A 20,594-nucleotide genomic window follows, 5' to 3' on the forward strand; every position below is an offset into this window, starting at 1 on the left:
GTTGTAAGACTTCTTACTGTGCTCACCCCAGTCCAATGCCGGCACCTTCACATGCTACATGGCACGCCTACCCAAGGCAACGCCTTCCCACTTGACAAATGTGAGGTGCTCACTTAACCAAGATTGCCAATTCCCAATTAACAATAACCTCCAGCTGCACGGTCAGAGGCCTCCACGGTCAGTGGGAGTTATGGGTGGTCGGTGGGGCTGGGTGGCTGGGGGGGCTCCCGGAACTGGACCACGTGGTCCTAGCGTTGGCATGGTGGACCCACAGGCGCTGAGTCACACCCCCCCCCCCCCCACTCCCCGCCCCCAGCTGAGGCCATGTGCGGCCACCACCCCCTGTTCCGTAACCCCCCCTCCCTTCCCCCGCGATGACGGCCCACCCTGACTGAGGCTGCCCCCCAAGGTGCTTCCACACCCCTCTCCAACTCGGGAGTGAAGATGGCTGCTCACCTCCTCGGCTTCCCACAGCAGCCCTTCTGCCAGCTTCATGTTTTTAAAAAGGAGTATTAATCAGCGCCCGAGTGACCATTGCTGGGCAGGCCGTTAGATCACGTGAGGTCATTGGATATGAGCTCGCTCCCTTTAATGTAGGAGATTGGGCTTAAGTGGTGATTATTGGTTTCTCCCCAAGTTACGGCGGGATCCTGATTTTGCCAACGGTGGCAGGCCGGTTACATCGCAAACAGATTGGCGGGGTTCCCGTTTTTGGCCTCTCCTGTGATTTAATGGCCTCGTCGCAGTCTCCCTTAAGCGCAACGCAGCCATTAAATCTTGGCCTCAGTTTCTGTTCCAGTAACTGAAATAATAGCTCCCACTGGTGGCAGAGAAGTGGCATTGCAGCATTTCAGTTGACTCTTCCAGCCTGTTGGTTGCTGAGTATTTGCGAAGATATTGGTTTCAAAGTTCCAATTTTGTTAGAAGCACAGACGTATCGTTATTGGAAGATAATTGAATAGGCATGATGAACTTAGATTGACTTCCTGGAACTTTGCTGATTGATTTTTTTGGGAAGCCAAGAGAAACTACAAGTATCCTCAGTATTTCCTTATAGTATAAAACTAAACTTTCACTGGTATTTGTAGGTTTATGCTCAACTGATTAAGTTGAATAAGTTGCATATATATTTGTATAATCCAACATTACCATCATTATAATTCATCTGTGAATCTGTCCATACATATTTTGTTAAGAACTCAGTTGATGTTCAGTGCCAAATCCCAGAGGAGACAACTTAAAGCACCTGCCCTGAACATGTATTTTGCAATTTGGGACAATATAAGGAAATATGTGAAAACTGGAGAAGGATGTGCCAGATGTATTGATGATTTTTAATAAAATAAATGTTTCATAGAATTTACAGTGCAGAAGGAGGCTAATTGGCCCATCGAGTCTGCACCGGCCCTTGGAGAGAGCAGCCTACCCAAGCCCACGCCTCCACTCTACCTCCGAAACCCAGTAACCCCCACCTACCCTTTTTGGACACTTAAGGGCAATTTAGCATGGCCAATCGACCTAACCCGCACATCTTTGGACTGTGGGAGGAAACCGGAGCACCGGAGGAAACCCACGCAGACACGGGGAGAAAGTGCAGACTGTACAGCCAGGAATCGAACCTGGGACCGTGGAGCTGTGAAGCAACAGTGCTAACCACTGGGCTACCGTGATATTGGCGTCAGGCAGTGGAGAATCCCGCCAACATCTTTAAAGTTACCCAGTTCCCATCTATGTAATTCCCTAACTTCAGAACTAATCCCCCCAAAACAACATCCAATAGGACTTTAAAAACTATAGGCTAAATCCATTAATAGTTATCACAACGGGCACTTATATCTTGGGGTTGCTCCTGACGTAGGGTAGAACAACTGTTTAATCAAACAAGAGTTTCTGCAGATACAGATTGCTGGGCGTTCACGCTGCTCTTCCTGCAGCCGGCATCTCATAGCAGTGAGATCGCATGGCTTGGAATTACTCCTTTTTCCTGTTTAACCTTCCCTCATCTGAACTAACCTCCTCAAAAGCCACTCTTAAATACCTTAATTTCAGAGTCCACCTCTCAGAGTGTATTTGTGAAGTTCACATCTCAACTCCCCTTTTGAGCCTCTAACATCCTTGTTCACACCTGTGACATTCTATTCTTCATTGTTATCAATTAGCCTGAGGTTTACAGTTGCTAAGCTTATCAACTATCAAAAGTACTAGTTCCATCAACTTAGCCAAACTTCCATGCGAGTTTCCATTTTTAAATATTTTTTTAATAAACATACAACCACCAGAACATAGAGCCAATGACTGGATTTCTTGATTTTTCATGTTATCGCGATTTCCTGACAATACCTATTCCTCATTCTCTTGATTCTTTTGCCTGTTCCATAATATAAAGTGAAATATCTGATGTCCTAAATTTACATTATTTCAGTGACTGATTACAAGTCTGTTTCATTTAACAAAAGCAATATGGACTTCCGGTTGTGGCTATGCCAGGTGGGTCGCACGTTCGGCAGCTCCCGCCGGGAACGGACTTTTGGGCTCTTCAGAGGGGCCCCAATGGCAAATTGTTCGACGGCTTCCAGTGTGGGAAGGTGACAGCAAGGCCCCCCCGACATTATATGGATTGGACCAGGAGTGGAGCGGTTAAAAAAGTGATCCTGGTGCAGCGAAAAGTGCGAGGGAGAAAAAGCAAGATGACGACGGGTGGAGACCAAGCAGCGCGGGCGCAGTGGTCGCAGGAGCAGCAGGAGTTTCCTAAACGCTGCTTTGAGGAGCTGAGGACAGAAATGCTGGCGCCAAAGAAGGCGGCGATTGAGAAGCTTGTGGAGACCCAGAAGGCCCAAGGGGCGGCGATCCGGGAGGTGCGGCAAAAAGCTTTGGAGAACGAGGACGAGATCTTGGGCCTGGCGGTGAAGGTGGAGGCGCACGAGGCGCTGCACAAGAGGTGGGCGGAAAAATTTGAGGACCTGGAGAATAGGTCGAGGAGGAAGAATCTTCGGATTCTGAGTCTCGCTGAAGGAGTGGAGGGGCCCGATGCCGGGGCATATATGAGCACGATGCTCAATTCGCTGATGGGCGTGGGAGCTTTCCTGAGGCCCCTGGAGCTGGATGGGGCTCATCGGGTCCAGGCAAGGACCCATGTTTCTGGAGCATACCTCTTCATTCACCTGAGGAAGGAGCAGCGCTCCGAAAGCTAGTGACATCGAAACAAACCTGTTGGACTTTAACCTGGTGTTGTAAGACTTCTTACTGTGCTCACCCCAGTCCAACGCCGGCGTCTCCACATCATCACTGAATATATTGAAGGCTGAGTTTGGCAGCTTTGTGATTGACGAGGGATTGAAGAGTTATAGGGCCAGACTGGAAAGTGGAGTTAAGGCTGTTCAGATCTTGCTGAATGGCAGTGCCGTCTCAAGGGACTGAATGGGAGATTCCTACACCTATTTTGTAATGTTTTTTAATGTCCTTAATCAGGTGTAGTGACTCTCACTGGATTACAGTGATCCAGTGCCATGAGTTGTGTTTGAAACATATTTGGATGAGCCTAGTTTTTAACAATCAATTTTTCTTTGTAAATTGTTGTTTATTAAATGAGGGACAACGTGTCTTCTTTTTAACAAGAAAGGAAGTAAGGATCTGGAGTGTCAGAGTGTGCCATTGTGGTACGTACTATTCAGCAACCTCACACACAGCAGGAGAGTGGTATTCTGTGAGGAGACTTGTGTCTCCATCTAATGACGTTGATTGCCTGAGCATTCATGTTGATATTTCGACACTGAATAAAACCCTGTCTCTTTAGTATACCAAATACTGGGAACAGAGAGCTGCTTTCTGACTGAAGCAAGCAGATAATCGGAGGTCAATGCCACAACAAGACTTTAGCTTTGGGACACAAAATTCTGGAACCAGGCAGCTTCGGGTCCTGGCACAATGAGACCCATTCTCCTTATCAGTAGTTGCACAGTCATGTTCAAGTGCATCACAATTAACCAATTTATCCAGAGAATAGTGCAGATAGTTAAAATATGATATGTTCCATTATTTAGAATTTGAATTGATGCATTGGATATTTTCTCTGAACTTTCAGATGCATTTATTTCAACCCATGTTGTTAGGGAGAACTGGTTATTTATTCTGTTGCCATTTATGGCAGCGGAATCCATCCGATGCTGCCCACTGGGTGGAATCTACAAGTGATTTCCAGGCTGGGGTCTGCTGCAGCCCAAATATAAGATCATTTCATTCAACGTCCCAAAGGCTGCGGGCTTTTAACACTGACTTTTACACTCACCTCAGTTTGAAGCCCACAAAATATTTATTAGTAATTTGTTGGGGGAATTAGACATTTAATGAATATAGAAAACATAAACCCCTTTAAGTAGTAGATGGTATGATCTCAAATCAAATCACGTGATTCAGCAATCCCTGTTGGAGCAGTCGAGCTACTTTTCCTCCTGCTTACTGGGTCTGAATGTGCTGCAGTCAAGCATCCCTCAGTCTTGCCCTGTTCCTGAATTATGAATAATGTGAAAAAGTGGGGGGAGCTGCAGTTCCCCACTCAGGTTTCACCTTCAGACACATCACTAATCATGTCTCTGTGCTGCTGTTTGTTTTACAGAGAATGTGGAGGGATAAGGAAGAAATCGGGTAAGCATTGTTTTTCTAATTATAATTTCATATGCTGCGAATATATCAATCTTATATGTTGTCATTAAAAAGTAATGATGTTCAAGATGAATGTCCAAAGGAATGGTCTCAGAAAGGACATGTGCCAGTCCGACACTGACCCCAAACAGGTGGCAGCACCAGCAGGTGACTGCAGTCAGATTTAAAGGCACACACAAAGTTGGCAAAGTTATTTTCCTACTCAGTTGATTGTGTTTATGGACCTAAAATTAATTGAAACATAAACATCACATAATAAAAATAATCGCTTATTGCCACAAGTAGGCTTCAATGAAGTTACTGTGAAAAGCCCCTAGTCGCCACATTCCAGCGCCTGTTTGGGGAGGCTGGTACGGGAATTGAACCCGCGCTGCTGGCCTTGTTCTGCATTATAAGCCAGCTGTTTAGCCCACTGTGCTAAACCAGTCCCTTCCGTCTCTGAAACCTGCAAAGTGAAGCCGAGATTAGTTCTCTCTTCCGGAGCTTTATGACAACTGTGCAGTTGAATCAAATTGCTAGCTACTTGATTCTTACACATTGTCCAGAACTGATCAAAAGTTGAGCGTTACATCGATGTAATTGTGTGAGAAACTGCTCCAGAAGTGTAACAGCTCCTTTGGAAGCTTGTTGCTAAGATTGGACTAATGAAGGTTGGTTGGGATTGCATGGTACTCCTTTTGTCTATATTGCATAAGATCATAAGAACTAGAAGCAGGAGTAGGCCATCTGGTCCCTCGAGCCTGCTCCGCCATTCAATGAGATCATGGCTGATCTTTTGTGGACTCAGCTCCTCTTTCTGGCCCGAACACCATAACCCTTAATCCCTTTATTCTTATTACGAAGCACAATCTGTGAAAGCTACGTATGACATTTATCATTCCGATTTAGGAAAGCTAGCTTTGAAATTCTGTGTAACACTGCGACAGTGATCACTGTATGAAATGTTTCCAGTGCATCCTATCTTGGATGAACACTTTGTCACTTCCACGATACTAAACCTAGCAGACAAGCTGAGAGTTTGAAAGCTTGTGGGGTATAAAGTGTGCAAGTGTAACCATTTCTGTGCATAAAGTTGATTCTCCTGTTGTTTTTATTTTTAAGTTCAGTATGCGATGTGGGCATCAATGGCTATGTCAGCATTTATTGCCCATCGCCAATTGCCCCTGAGAAGGTGGTGGTGAGCTGTCTTCTTGAACCGCTGCAGTCCATGTGATGTAGATTCACCCACCGTGTGTTAGAAAGGTTGGGTGTGTTTGCTGGGTTATGGGGATAGGGTGGAGGTTGTGGTCTTGGGTAGGGTGCTCTTTCCACGGGCTGGTGCAGACTCGATGGGCCGAAAGGCCTCCTTCTGCACTGTAAATTCTATGATTCTGGTTACGATGAGCACAAGAGCCTGCCTTTCAGGTGTTATTCAACAGAAGCCTCAGGCGCTTTTAATCAAAAAACAAGCTTTATTCTACGAATTTATTTAACATCTTCATAAACACACACAGTAAGAATTATTATCAACCACAAACATAAAGACCCCACACAGCTACAGTAATGAATTCCCCCTTTAACTGTTCCAATTCAATAACAAGATCCCATAAACCAAAAAACCCTTTTCAAAGGTGTGGCCCAGCACACGGCATTCTTACTTGTTAGTGATACTCTGTTCCCCTTTTCATATAGCAGGTTTGAATTCCTTCCACAAAGCAATTATCTCTTTTAAGTTACCAAGTAGTCTGGAAACAGCTTTTAAAATGAAGATAGACAGAAACACTTCTTTCAACCTGTGCAGTTCAAAACCAGTCCAAAACTAAAAAAAAACGAAAGTAAAAACTCACAGAGCCACAGCCCAGCTCCACACACACAATGACATCACTGAAGCCATGTGATAAGACAAAAACATTTCTTAAAGGGACACTCCCATGACAGGAGGTCGCAATAAATGGGAATATACTAAGAGAGGAAGATGAAGTGAGAGATCTTGGCGTACAAGTACACAGGTCCCTAAAGGCAGCAGTCCACGTAGACAAGATTGTAAAAAAAGCATATGGAATGTTCTCCTTCATTGGCAAAGTTATAGAATATAAAAGTAAGGATATAATGTTAGAATTGTATAAAATACCGGTAAGGCCACAACTGGAATATTGTGTGAAGTTTCAGTCGCCACATTAAAGGAAGGACGTTATTGCTCTGGAGAGAGCGCAGGGGAGGTTTATAAGACAGTTGCCAGGGCTGGAAAAGTGTGGCTATGAGGAGAGATGGATAGACTGGGGTTATTTTCCTTGGAACAAAGAAGGCTGAGGGGTGACTTACTGGAGTGTACAAATTTATGAGGGGAAGAGATAGAATGGACAGGATAAAATTGTTTCCCTTTTGGAGAATTCTGGAACCAGGGGACAGAGATTCAGGGTAATTGGTAGAAGGTGTAGAGGGGACATGGGGAAGAATGTTTTTACACAAGAGGCTGGTAGGAGTCTGGAATTGGCTGCCCGAGTTTGGGTGGTGGCAGAGACTCCAAACTCTTTTAAAAAAGTACCTGGATCTGCACCTCAAATGCTCGAATCCACAGGGCAATGGACCGGGTGCAGGAATGTGGGATTAGAAAGCCTACCTGAACGGCAGCACGGTGGTGTAGTGGTTAGCCTGTAGTGGTGTAGTGTACTGCTGCCTGACGGCGCCGAGGTTCCAGGTTCGATCCTGGCCCTGCATCCCTGTCCAGTGTGGAGTTTGCACATTCTCCCCGTGTTTGCCTAGGTTTCGCCCCCACAACCCAAAGATGTGCAGGGTAGGTGGATTGGCCATGCTAAATTGTCCCTTAATTGGAAAAAATGAATTGGGTACTATAAATTTATTTTAAAAATGAGAAAAAGAGAAAGGGGACATGGGTATCCTCGGGCTGGTGTAGATAAGATGGGCCGAATGGCCTCCAGTGCTGTAACCATTCTAGGTGCTACGCTTCTATCTCTGGACCAATTTTTATGAAAAAAAATTGCTTTCTTTATTCAAGAAATGTCTTATTCTGAGTCTGGAGCTTTTCACTTTCCTCTTTCATGTCTACAGTAATATCGGCTCTGAAAAAAAAGTCCATTCTTTCAATGTGTGAACTGAATGGTTCGTGAGATCTATCGTAAATTCCTTGCCTTTTGATATATCCTTTTGTCCAGTTTTCATATGTAACTGTGATCTAGGAAAACACTTAATAATGTTAAAAATCTTTATTAGTGTCACAAGTAGGCTTACATGAACACTGCAATGAGGTTACTGTGAAAATCACTCGAATGATGACAATGAAACCATTGTCGATTGTCATAAAAACCCATCTGTTTCATTAATGTCCTATCGGGATGGAAATTTCCCATCCTTACCTGGTCTCCAGACCCACAGCAATGTGGTTGACTCTTGAATGGCCCCATGAAACGACACAGCAAGCCTCTCAGTTGCATATAACCGCTACAAAACACAAAAAAGGAATGAAACCGGATCCGGCATCGACTCAGGCACCGGAAACGACCACGGCAAACCCAGCCCTGCCGACCCTGTAAATTCCTCCTTACTAACATCTGGGGGCCTGTGCCAAAGTTGGGAGAGCTGTCTCAGAGACTAGTTTGTGAGACTAGTTTATGAGGGACTGGTTTAGCACAGTGTGCTAAATAGCTGGCTTGCAATGCAGAACAAGGCAGCAGTGCGGGTTCAATTCCCGTACCGGCCTCCCCAAACAGGCACCGGAATGTGGCGACTAGGGGCTTTTCACCGTAACTTCATTGAAGCCTACTTGTGACAATAAGCAATTATTATTATTATCGTATGACAGTATCGGTAGAAGTGACCACCACACAGTCCTGTTAATTCCTGTCCTGTCTTCACATTAAATATACCCTTCATCATGTTGTGTGGTACTACCACCGTGCTAAATGGGATATACTTCAAACAGATCTAGAAACTGAAGACTAGGCATCCAGGAGGCGCTGTGGGCCATCAGCAGCAGCAGAATTGTATCAACCCCAATCTGTAACCTCCTGGCCCGGCATATCCCCCACTCCCCCATTACCCCCCAGCCAGGGGGTCAACCCTGGTTCAATGAAGAACATATCGAAAAATGAGGTGACAACCTGATGAAGCTACAACACAGGACTACTTGTGTGCCAAACAACATAAGCAGCAAGTAACAGATAGTGCTAAGTGATTCCACAATGAACGCATCAGATCTAAGCTCTGCAGCCCTGCCACATCCAGCCGTGAATGGTGGTGGACAATTAAACAACTCACTGGAGGAGGAGGGTCCACAAATATCCCCATGCTCAGTAATGGAGGAGTCCAGCACATCTGTGCAAAAGACAAGGTTGAGTCATTCACAACAATCTTCAGCCAGAAGTGCCGAATGGATGATCCGTCTCGGTCTCCTCCGGAGGTCCCAGCATCACAGGTGTCAGTCATCATCCACTATGATTCACTCCACGTGATATCAAGAAATGGCTGAAGGCACTGGATACTGCAAAGGCTATGGGTCCTGACAATATTCCGGCAATAGTACTGAAGACTTGTGCTCCAGAATTTGCCGCACCCCTAGCCAAGCTGTTCCAGTGCAGCTACAACACTGGCATCTACCCGGCAATGTGGAAAATTGCCAGGTGTGTCCTGTACACAAGAAACAGGACAAATCCAACCCAGCCGATTACTGCCCTATCAGTCTACTGTCCATCATCAGCCAAGTGATGGAAGGAGTCATCAACAGTGCTATCAAGCGGCACTTACTCAGCAATAACCTGCTCATGGACGCTAAGTTTGGGTTCCGCCACCTGTCTTCATTACAGTCTTGGTTCAAACATGGACAAAAGAACTCAGAGCATTTGACCGAGTTTGGTGTCAAGGAGCCCTATCGAAACTGGAGTCAATGGGAATCAGGGGAAAACTCTTCACTGGAGTCATACCCGGCACAAAGGAAGATGGTTGTGGTCTCAGCTCCAGGACATCACTGCAGGAGTTCCTCAGGTGAATGTCCTCGGCCCAACCATCTTCAACTGCTTCATCAATGACCTGCCTTCCGTCGTAAGGTCAGAAGTGGGGATGTTTGCGGATGGCTGCACAATGCTCGGCACCATTCAAGACTCCCCAGATAATGAAACAGTCCATGTCCAAATGCAGCAAGACATGGACAATATCCAGGTTCGGGCTGACAAGTGGCAAGTTACCTTTGCGCCACACAAGTGCCAGGCAGTGACCATCTAAATAGAGAGGGTCAAACCACTACCCCTTGACATTCAATGGCATTACCATCGCTGAATCCCCCACAATCAACATCCCATCATTGATTAGAAACTGAATTGGACTAGCCACATTAATACTGTGCCCCCCCCCCCCCAAAAGGCACAAGTCAGGAGTGTAATAGAATACTCTCCACTTGCCTGGATGAGTGCAGGTACGACACCATTCAAGAAACTCCAAGACAAAGCAGCCCACTTGATTGCTCCTCATTCCACAAACATTCAAACCCTCCACCACCGATGAACAGTGGCAGCCGTGTGTACCATCTACAGAATGCGCTGCAGTAACTCACTAAGGTTCCTTAGACAGCACCTTTCAAACCCATGACCTCCACTATTTAGAAGGTCAAGAGCAGCAGATACCTGGGAACTCCACCATCTGGAGGTTCCCCTCCAAGTCACTCACCACCCTGACTGGGAAATATATCGCCGTTCCTTCGCTGTCACTGGGACAAAATCCTGGAACCTCCACCCTAACAGCACAGTGGGTGTACCTACACCTGAAGGACTGCAGCGTTTCAAGAAGGCAATTCACCACCTTCTGAAGTGCAACAAGGGAAGGGCAATAAATGGTGGCCTAACCAGCGACGCCCACATCCCGTAAATGAATTTTAAAAAAAACTACAGTGGTTAGCACTGATGCCTCACATCGCCAGGGTACTGGGTTCAATTCCGGCCTCTGGTGACTGTGGAGTTTGCACTTTCTCCCCATGGCTTATAGACTTATAAAATTCAAACAAGACTAGACAGGGTAGATGCAGGGAAGATGTAACCAATGATGGGTTTGTCCAGAACCGGGGCGTCATTCTCCGACCCCCCGCCGGGTCGGAGAATGGCCGTTGGCCGCCTTGAATCCCGCCCCCGCCCCCGCCGAAGTCTCCGGTACCGGAGATTGGGCGGGGGCGGGAATCGGGCCGCGCCGGTTGGCGGGACCCCCCGCTCAATTCTCCGGCCCGGATGGGCCGAAGTCCCGCCCAGAAATTGCTTGTCCCACCGGCGTAAATCAAACCTGGTATTTACCGGCGGGACCAGGCGGCGTGGGCGGGCTCCGGGGTCCTGGGGGGGGGGGGGGGGGGGGGGGCGGGGCGATCTGACCCCGGGGGGTGCCCCCACGGTGGCCTGGCCCGCGATCGGGGCCCACCGATCCGCAGGCGGGCCTGTGCCGTGGGGGCACTCTTTCCCTTCCGCCTCCGTCACGGCCTCCACCATGGCGGAGGCGGAAGAGACTCTCCCCACTGCGCATGCGCGGGAAACTTTCAGCGGCCGCTGACGCTCCCGCGCATGCGCCGCATTTCCGCTCTAGCTGGCGGGGCAACAAACGCCATTTCCGCTAGCTGGCGGGGCGGAAATCCCTCCGGCGTCTGCCTAGCCCCTCAATGTTGGTGCTAGGCCGCCAAAGATGCGGAGCTTTGGGCCGGCGCGATGCCCGTCTGATTGGCGCCATTTTTGGCGCCAGTCGGCGGACATCGCGCCGTTGGGGGAGAATTTCGCCCCAGAGGTCACAGCCTGAGGATTCAGGGTAAACCATTTCGGACAGAGATAAGGAGACATTTCTTCACACAAAGAGTGGTGAGCCTGTGGAATTTATTACCACAGGAAGTAGTTGATGCTAAAACTTTGAATATATTCAAGAGACGGCTGGATATAGCACTTGGGGAGAATGGGATCAAAGACTGGGGAGATAGCAGGATTAGGCTATTGAGTTGGATGATCAGCCATGATCGTGATGAATGGCAGAGCAGGCCCGAAGGGCCAAAAGGCTTCCTCCTGCCCCTATCTTCTATGTATGTATGTATCTATGTGTCTGCGTGGGTTTCCTCCGGGTGCTCTGGTTTCCTCCCACAGTCCAAAGATGTGCACGTTAGGTGGATTGGCCATGCTAAATTGCCCTTAGTGACCAAAAGGTTAGATGAGGTTACTGGGTTACAGGGATAGGGTGGGGGCATGAGCCTAGTTAAGAGTGCTCTTTCCAAGGGTCAGTGCAGACTCGATGGGCCGAATGGCCTCCTTTTGCACTGTAGAGAATCTATGTTCCTCTGAAATAAGGAAACCAAAACTGGACACAATACTGATGTGATCTCACCAACATCCTGTTTGCGGATCCCAGCCCGTGGCCTGCAGCTGCCCTCTTGGTGTTCTGTTTCGGGGGAATCCTCCCTGGAGTGTCCACACCGTAACGACGGCCTTGAGCCCTGTAGTCGCTCTCACTTTGCGGCAGCTGGCATTGTCCGGGTCCGGGAGCAGTCGGTCTGCGATTGTTCCGGCGGCTGAGGTTGAGGGCCGCCAGGCCCTGCAGCTCTTGGACCCCGGGCTCCACGCTCTCTCGGGCCATGACGATATCCACCACCCTCTGGAGGGTCAAGCCGACCTCCGTTAAGGAGTCATCATTGTACATCGACATCTCGGAGTCCACAGACGAACGAGCCCCGCAAGAATTTGGATAATGCAGTTCTGAACTCGCATGTGGCGGCGAGCGTCCGCAAACGTGCCAAAATGTCGGCATTTGATTCTCCTCGAGCCTGTGATGCCGTATGGAACCGGAGGGCCATTATTAGCGGCTGTGGGTTAAGGTGCACCTCGACCAGGGACAGAGTGTGGTGAAAGGCTTGGAGTCTGATCTAACCGATGCGTGAGGTTCTCGATGAGCGCAGGGTGGGTCCCCCTACTGCCACCAGCTGGTAACGGTCTACCTTTCATCCCCAACGATTCCGTTCGACCAAAAGGAATATTGCACCTGTTCTAAGTATTGGGCCCAGTCATCGGAACTCGCGTTGAACTCGTCAAGTTTCCCGATGTGCAACATCTCCCCGTCTGGAGTGGAGGCCCTGGTGGGCCTGAACAAAGTGTTCCAGCGGTAGAACACCCGGTGGCTGCGACAGCTCCACTTTACCCTCGTCGCCAGTATGCAACTCATGGTACGTGGGACTGGGATATTATAGCTATTACTGAAACATGGTTGAGGGAGGGGAAGGACTGGCAGCTCAATGTTCTGGGGTACAGATGCTATAGGAAAGATAGACCAGGAGGTAAGAGAGAGTTTTTGATTAGGGACAGTAACACGGCAGTACAGAAAGAGGATATACCCAAGCGTTCGCCCACTGAGTCTATATGGGTAGAACTGAAAAATGAGAAGGGTGAGATCACTTTGATAGGACTTACTATAGACCCCCAAATAGTCAGCGGGATATTGAGGAGCAAATAAGTGAGGAGATTACAGATAGCTGCCGGAAAAACAGGGTGGTAATAGTTGGGGACTTTAACTTTTCCAACATTGACTGGGTCAGCCACAGGTTTGGATGGAGAGAAATTTGTTGAGTGTATTCAGGAAGAATTTCTCATTCAATATGTGGATAGTCTGACCAGGTGAATGAAGAGGTGGGTTCCAGAAACATTTATATAGACAAAGTCAAAGATGCAATACGATACTTTGAATGCGAGTCTTTGCAGGTAATTAAGTCTACAGGTCGAGTCAGAGCAACTGGAGAGAGGAATAATCACAGTGTGATTATCATTCACCTGAGGAAGGAGCAGTGCTCCGAAAGCTAGTGATTCGAAACAAACCTGTTGGATTTTAACCTGGTGTTGTAAGACTTCTTACGATAGAATTTTGTAAGACGATCACCTATGCTTACCTCCCTTTCCACGGCATGGTGCACAGTGGTTAGCACTGCTACCTCACAGCGCCAGGGAACTGGGTTTGATTTTGGCCTTGGGTGACTGTCTGTCTAGAGTTTACACCATCTCCCAGTGTCTGCCTGGGTTTCATCCGGATGCTCCGGTTCCCTCCCACAAAGATGCGAAGGTTAGGTGGATTGGCCATGATCAGTGCGCGGGAATAGGACAGGGGACTCGGCCTAGGTAGGGTGCTCTTTCAGAGGGTCGGTGCAGACTCGATGAGCCGAATAGCCTCCTTCTGCACTCCATCCAAATATTTATAAAACACTCTGGGATGTTGAACATTATGTTGAAGGAGGCCTATGTGAAGATGAAGTGTGAAGTTTCGGTTGGGGCGATGGATAGTTACAAGGTAGCGAGGAAGGATCTAAAGAGAGAGCTAAGACGAGCAAGGAGGGGACATGAGAAGTATTTGGCAGGAAGGATCAAGGAAAACCCAAAAGCTTTCTATAGGTATGTCAGGAATAAGCGAATGACTAGGGAAAGAGTAGGACCAGTCAAGGACAGGGATGGGAAATTGTGTGTGGAGTCTGAAGAGATAGGCGAGATACTAAATGAATATTTTTCGTCAGTATTCACTCAGGAAAAAGATAATGTTGTGGAGGAGAATGCTGAGCCCCAGGCTAATAGAATAGATGGCATTGAGGTACGTAGGGAAGAGGTGTTGGCAATTCTGGACAGGCTGAAAATAGATAAGTCCCCGGGACCTGATGGGATTTATCCTAGGATTCTATGGGAGGCCAGGGAAGAGATTGCTGGACCTTTGGCTTTGATTTTTATGTCATCATTGGCTACAGGAATAGTGCCAGAGGACTGGAGGACAGCAAATGTGGTCCCTTTGTTCAAAAAGGGGAGCAGAGACAACCCCGGCAACTATAGGCCGGTGAGCCTCACGTCTGTAGTGGGTAAAGTCTTGGAGGGGATTATAAGAGACAAGATTTATAATCATCTAGATAGGAATAATATGATCAGGGATAGTCAGCATGGCTTTGTGAAGGGTAGGTCATGCCTCACAAACCTTATTGAGTTCTTTGAGAAGGTGACTGAACAGGTAGACGAGGGTAGAGCAGTTGATGTGGTGTATATGGATTTCAGCAAAGCGTTTGATAAGGTTCCCCACGGTAGGCTATTGCAAAAAATACGGAGGCTGGGGATTGAGGGTGATTTAGAGATGTGGATCAGAAATTGGCTAGCTGAAAGAAGACAGAGGGTGGTGGTTGATGGGAAATGTTCAGAATGGAGTACAGTCACAAGTGGAGTACCACAAGGATCTGTTCTGGGGCCGTTGCTGTTTGTCATTTTTATCAATGACCTAGAGGAAGGCGCAGAAGGGTGGGTGAGTAAATTTGCAGACGATACTAAAGTCGGTGGTGTTGTCGATAGTGTGGAAGGATGTAGCAGGTTACAGAGGGATATAGATAAGCTGCAGAGCTGGGCCGAGAGGTGGCAAATGGAGTTTAATGTAGAGAAGTGTGAGGTGATTCACTTTGGAAGGAATAACAGGAATGCGGAATATTTGGCTAATGGTAAAGTTCTTGAAAGTGTGGATGAGCAGAGGGATCTAGGTGTCCATGTACATAGATCCCTGAAAGTTGCCACCCAGGTTGATAGGGTTGTGAAGAAGGCCGATGGAGTGTTGGCCTTTATTGGTAGAGGGATTGAGTTCCGGAGTCGGGAGGTCATGTTGCAGCTGTACAGAACTCTGGTACGGCCGCATTTGGAGTATTGCGTACAGTTCTGGTCACCGCATTATAGGAAGGACGTGGAGGCTTTGGAGCGGGTGCAGAGGAGATTTACCAGGATGTTGCCTGGTATGGAGGGAAAATCTTATGAGGAAAGGCTGATGGACTTGAGGTTGTTTTCGTTGGAGAGAAGAAGGTTAAGAGGAGACTTAATAGAGGCATACAAAATGATCAGGGGGTTGGATAGGGTGGACAGTGAGAGCCTTCTCCCGCGGATGGATATGGCTGGCACGAGGGGACATAACTTTAAACTGAGGGGTAATAGATATAGGACAGAGGTCAGAGGTAGGTTCTTTACGCAAAGAGTAGTGAGGCCGTGGAATGCCCTACCTGCTACAGTAGTGAACTCGCCAACATTGAGGGCATTTAAAAGTTTATTGGATAAACATATGGATGATAATGGCATAGTGTAGGTTAGATGGCTTTTGTTTCGGTGCAACATCGTGGGCCGAAGGGCCTGTACTGCGCTGTATTGTTCTATGTTCTATGTTCTATTATGTCCCAGGGACATATCAACCTTCAGTCCTATTAATTTCTCTGCCATTTCTCTATTCCCCATTATAACCTCTCCTGAATTTGCCTGTAATGCACCCACATTAACTTGGCCAAAAGTTTCCTTTTTGCGTAACTATAGAAGCAGTCTGATTTCATGTTTTTTTGGTTTTACATTCATATTCTATTCTCTTTTTCTTTATCAGTTTCTTGGCCTCCTTTTCTGTATTTTTAAATCCTCCCAATCCTGATGTTTACCATTATTTCTGGCAGCTTTATAGGCCAGATGGGACTGTTTCTAGGGCAGGTAGAACCTGCACAAGCTGGACACTTTAACAGGATCAGGACTAATATCCTCGCAGGGAGTTTGCTAATGCTGTCGTGGAGGTTTCTTTAAATTTTGTTCAATCCTTAACTTCCTTTGTTAGCCACGGTTGATGACGTTTTGGGTTTTTGTGCCTTTAAGAAATATAAAGTTGCTTAAACCAAGTAATAATTTTTTAAAGACTATCCATTACCTATGTACAGTCATACCTTTTAATGTCTTATCCGAATCCATCTCAGCCAATTTGCCTCTCATACCTTCATAATTTCTTTTATTCAAATTTAACACCATGGCTTCAGATTGAACTCCCTCACTTCCAATCACACTGTAAAATTCTATCATATTATGGTCTCTCGGCCCCACAGGTTCTTTTGCAACAGGATTTTTAATTAGCCCCTTTTCATTACATAATGTTAGATCTAAAATAATCTGGTCAGTTCCTCAACACACTGCTCTAGAAAACCATTCCTAACACACTCCAGAAACTCATCCACAACATTACTGCTTACCCAATCTATATGCAGTTTGAAGTCGCCCATTATTAATCTATTACCCATATGACATGTTTCTCTAATCTCCTGATTAATACCCTGCATATTAGTACCATTTCTGCCTACAAATGTTTGCTGCTTCTAAACTCCACATTTTCCATATTTTGTTCTGCTCTAAGATCCTCCCGTACTAATGTACTAATCCTATCCCTTGTAATCAACTCGACACCACCTCCTCTTCCTTTTCCCTGTTCTTCCTAAATTTTGGATATTCTTGAATATTCAGTTTCCAGTCTTGGTCACCCTGCAACCATGTTTCCGTAATGGCAATTAGATCATACCCACTTGCTTTTCTTTGTGTTTTGTAAATTATCTACTTTGTTGCAAATGTTGCGTGCATTCAGGTAGAGTTTTAACTTTGTCTTTTTTACATTATTCCACCTTCTGAGTTTAGTTGATGCTTGCCTTCGTTTTGTCTGCCTTCTAATTTCACCTGTTACTTTTCTACCTCCTGGTCCAGCTTTATTTCCTTCTAATTTAAACTACCACTTAGGTTCCCATTTCACTGATAAGCTAATTGAAACCCTCCACAACAGTACTAGCAAACGCCCTACCAGGATTTTAGTCCTGATCCTGTTAAAGTGTAACCAATCCAGCTTGTACAGATCCCAGCTGCCCTAGAAATGATTGCAGTGCCTCACACATGTGATGCCCTTCCTCCTACATCAATTCTCCAATTGCTCCACTCCTATTTGTAGACTCGTTAGTACTTGGCACTGGGAACGATCCTGAGATTACTCCTCTTGAGGTCCTGCATGTCCCGAAAATCTGCTTTCAGCATCTCACCCCTCTTCCTGCCTATGTTGTTGGGACCAATGTGGGGGATGACTTCTGACTGTTTACCTTTCCGCACAAGGATGCCCTGCAGCCTGTCTGTGAGATCCTATAGCCAGGGAGTAGTTGTGACCACAGCAGATGTTAATCGTCGAGTAAAGCAGATCCCAGAGGGAAACATGGTTTACGGGCCAGACCCTTTTTTTGGTATTCTGAAAGCGAGAAGAAAAGTATAAATTTCAGCAGCAAGATGTTCAGAAACACTTTGGGGATTTTAAAATTAAAAGTAAAAGATTCATTAAGAAAAAACCCCACAAACACACAATATTATAGTTATACTACAGTTAAAATTAGTCTTCCAAAGCATTTCCCCCAAAAGACTCCCTTCTAGGTATAAAAACAGAAAATACTGGATCTGACCTGCTGCATTTATTGCATTTACTGATTTAATTTCAGATTTGCAGTATTTTGCTTTTACATACTCCCTTAGAGATTTTCAACGACAGAAATCCAGTAATATTACCAAAGGCAAAGCTGCTGTCACTTTGAGAGGCATGATTCCGCTTGACCTTTCAAACAAGCTTCCACTCTGCTGTGGAAATCCAAGAAAGCTCCAGAAACAAGACTGTTTTTTGCAGCCTGACTTTCTGGCTTGACAGGATGGTTGATTCTTCAGACTTCACTTTCTCCCAGCCAAGAGCTGTTTTCAGGAGATCTTCCCCACACAACCAAAACTAGGATTTCCACTGTAACTCTAAAATACCCTTTCCCCGCTTTCGTTTCAGGTTCCCATGTTCTCACACCTCCTTGAAACTCAAATCCTTCCAAATGATTCATGTTTCTATTTTGTCTCTGGTTTTGGGACAATAAAATGTAATATATCCTGTTCTGTTTACCCAGGAACTCCTGTAACTTGCAAGATGTTTATTGTTACCTCATACTTCCCTTTGATAGTCAAACAAACTCTCAATTTATCTAAAAATATAAATGTTAGATCCAATCTATTTACTTGTACCTCACCCATCATAATATCTCATTATAATATCTCATTGCAAGTGCACACGTCTAACTCTATGCTTTTGTATCTCAAACTTCTATGCAACCTACTTCTAGATACACACACACACACAGATACACACACACAATCTTCTTTACGGAATCACACAATAATCCCCCAAAATCATCCATTCTCACAAAGGCAGCACCCTGGAGCCCTGATAAGAGAACCAACGAGATCTCAGGATAGGAAGGAAAGTGGAGTTGCATTTGAAGATTGGCCTTGATCTTACTGAATGGCAGATCATTGGGGGACATTTGGCCTACCCCTGCTCCTATTTGTTGTGATGTGGAGATGCCGGCATTGGACTGGGGAGGGCACAGTAAGAAGTCTTACAACACCAGGTTAAAGTCCAACAGGTTTATTTCGAATCACTAGTTTTTGGAGCACTGCTCCTTCCTCAGGTGAATGAAGAGGTGGGTTCCAGAAACATATATATAGACAAAGTCAAAGATGCAAGACGATACTTTGAATGCAAGTCTTTGCAGATAATTAAGTCTACAGGCCCAGACGGAGCAACTGGAGAGAGGGATAATCACAGGTCAAAGAGGTGTGAATTGTCTCAAGCCAGGACATCGCGTGACAAGCTCCAGGCAGGAATGTTCCCTTCCAGTCGGGGAACACTTCAGCAATCAAGGGCATTCAGCCTCTGATCTCCGGGTAAGCGTTCTCCAAGGCAGCCCTCAGGACGCGTGACAGCGTAGAATCGCCGAGCAGAAACTTATAGCTAAGTTCCGCACACATGAGTATGGCCTCAACCGGGATCTTGGATTCATGTCGCATTTTATTCACCCCCCACCATCTGGCCTGGGCTTGCGAAATCCTACCAACTGTCCTGGCTTGAGGCAATTCACACCTCTTCCTAACCTGTGATTATCCCTCTCTCTAGTTGCTCCTTCTGGACCTGTAGACTTAATTACCTGCAAAGACTTGCATTCAAAGTATCGTCTTGCATCTTTGACTTGCCTATATATATGTTTCTGGAACCCACCTCTTCATTCACCTGAGGAAGGAGCAGTGCTCCGAAAGCTAGTGATTCAAAACAAATCTGTTAGACTTTAACCTATTTGTTGTGTTCAATAAACAATGTGTGCAAAAGTGAAAAACACACTAACTTTTACCTTTTCACCTAGTTCCGGTGCCAACAAATCTTTTCCTCATTAGCAGACAAATATGAGAGCGTGGGATGACTCCATCCACTTGGTCAGTGACATTGCTGCTCAGGCTACATGGAGTGTGCCTGACATTCACATACACTGCCAAGTTTCTTTGGTGCACCTTCCACAGCAGGAGCTCCAACATTTTAGCACCAAAGGCAACTATGATGTTCATTATCTCTACAGTTTTGATGTGAACAATTAGTCCACTTTTCAGTTAGCGGTAACATAGTTCTTTAATAGCAAGCTGCATCCCTTCAACCTTGTTGCCATACCTGGTTTAAAAATCCTCAAATTTCAGATTGTAATTTCTGCCCATTAATTTTCCTTTTTCTCTGCCGGTTTTGGTTTTAGTCTCGTTTTTCTTTTGTCTGTCCCTTCGATCAGCAGCTGTTCCTCATCATGGCATTCGTCTCATTACCTTTCCCTTTGGCCTTGCACCAACAATTCTTTTCTCATTGAATCTCTCCTGCCCTCCACCATATCAGAGACTTTCTCTTTTGTTCATTTTCCCACCCCCCCCCTTTCACTTTTCCCAGTTCTGATGAAAGTTAATCAATGTGAAGCATCAGCTGTTTCTCTCTTCACAGATGTTGCCTGAAACAGATGGTTTGGTCATTTATCTAACTACTATTGTGGGAGTTTGTAAATAGAAAGGCTGCAGTGTTTCTTCTGTTGCACCAGGGACAGCACTTCAAAAGCACCTAATTGACCTTTACATACGAGCATATGAATTAGGAGCAGAAGTGGACAATTGGGTTTGAGTCCCTTGTCAGTCAAGAATCTGTCCAACTCAACCTTAAACATTTTCAATGACCCAGCCTCCACTGCTCTCTGAGGAAGCAATCTCCGCAGGCTAACTACCCTCAGAGAGAAAAATTCTCCGTCATAAATGGGAGATCGGTTATTTTAA

General features: G+C 46.2%; 1 protein-coding gene across 4 annotated transcripts in view; it reads left to right on the plus strand.

Annotated features, from left to right (window-relative positions):
• The window catches only part of sh3pxd2aa (SH3 and PX domains 2Aa), a 395,200-nt gene that overhangs the window by 210,054 nt on the left and 164,552 nt on the right, over positions 1-20,594 (plus strand). For all 4 annotated transcript variants that reach the window (XM_072479783.1, XM_072479782.1, XM_072479785.1 and 1 more), the window contains exon 6: positions 4,613-4,641. In XM_072479783.1, the coding sequence (XP_072335884.1) occupies positions 4,613-4,641 (29 nt within the window). The remainder of the gene's footprint in view (positions 1-4,612; positions 4,642-20,594) is intronic.

Source organism: Scyliorhinus torazame, chromosome 16 (genome assembly GCF_047496885.1).
Source record: "Scyliorhinus torazame isolate Kashiwa2021f chromosome 16, sScyTor2.1, whole genome shotgun sequence".
NCBI lineage: Eukaryota > Metazoa > Chordata > Chondrichthyes > Carcharhiniformes > Scyliorhinidae > Scyliorhinus > Scyliorhinus torazame.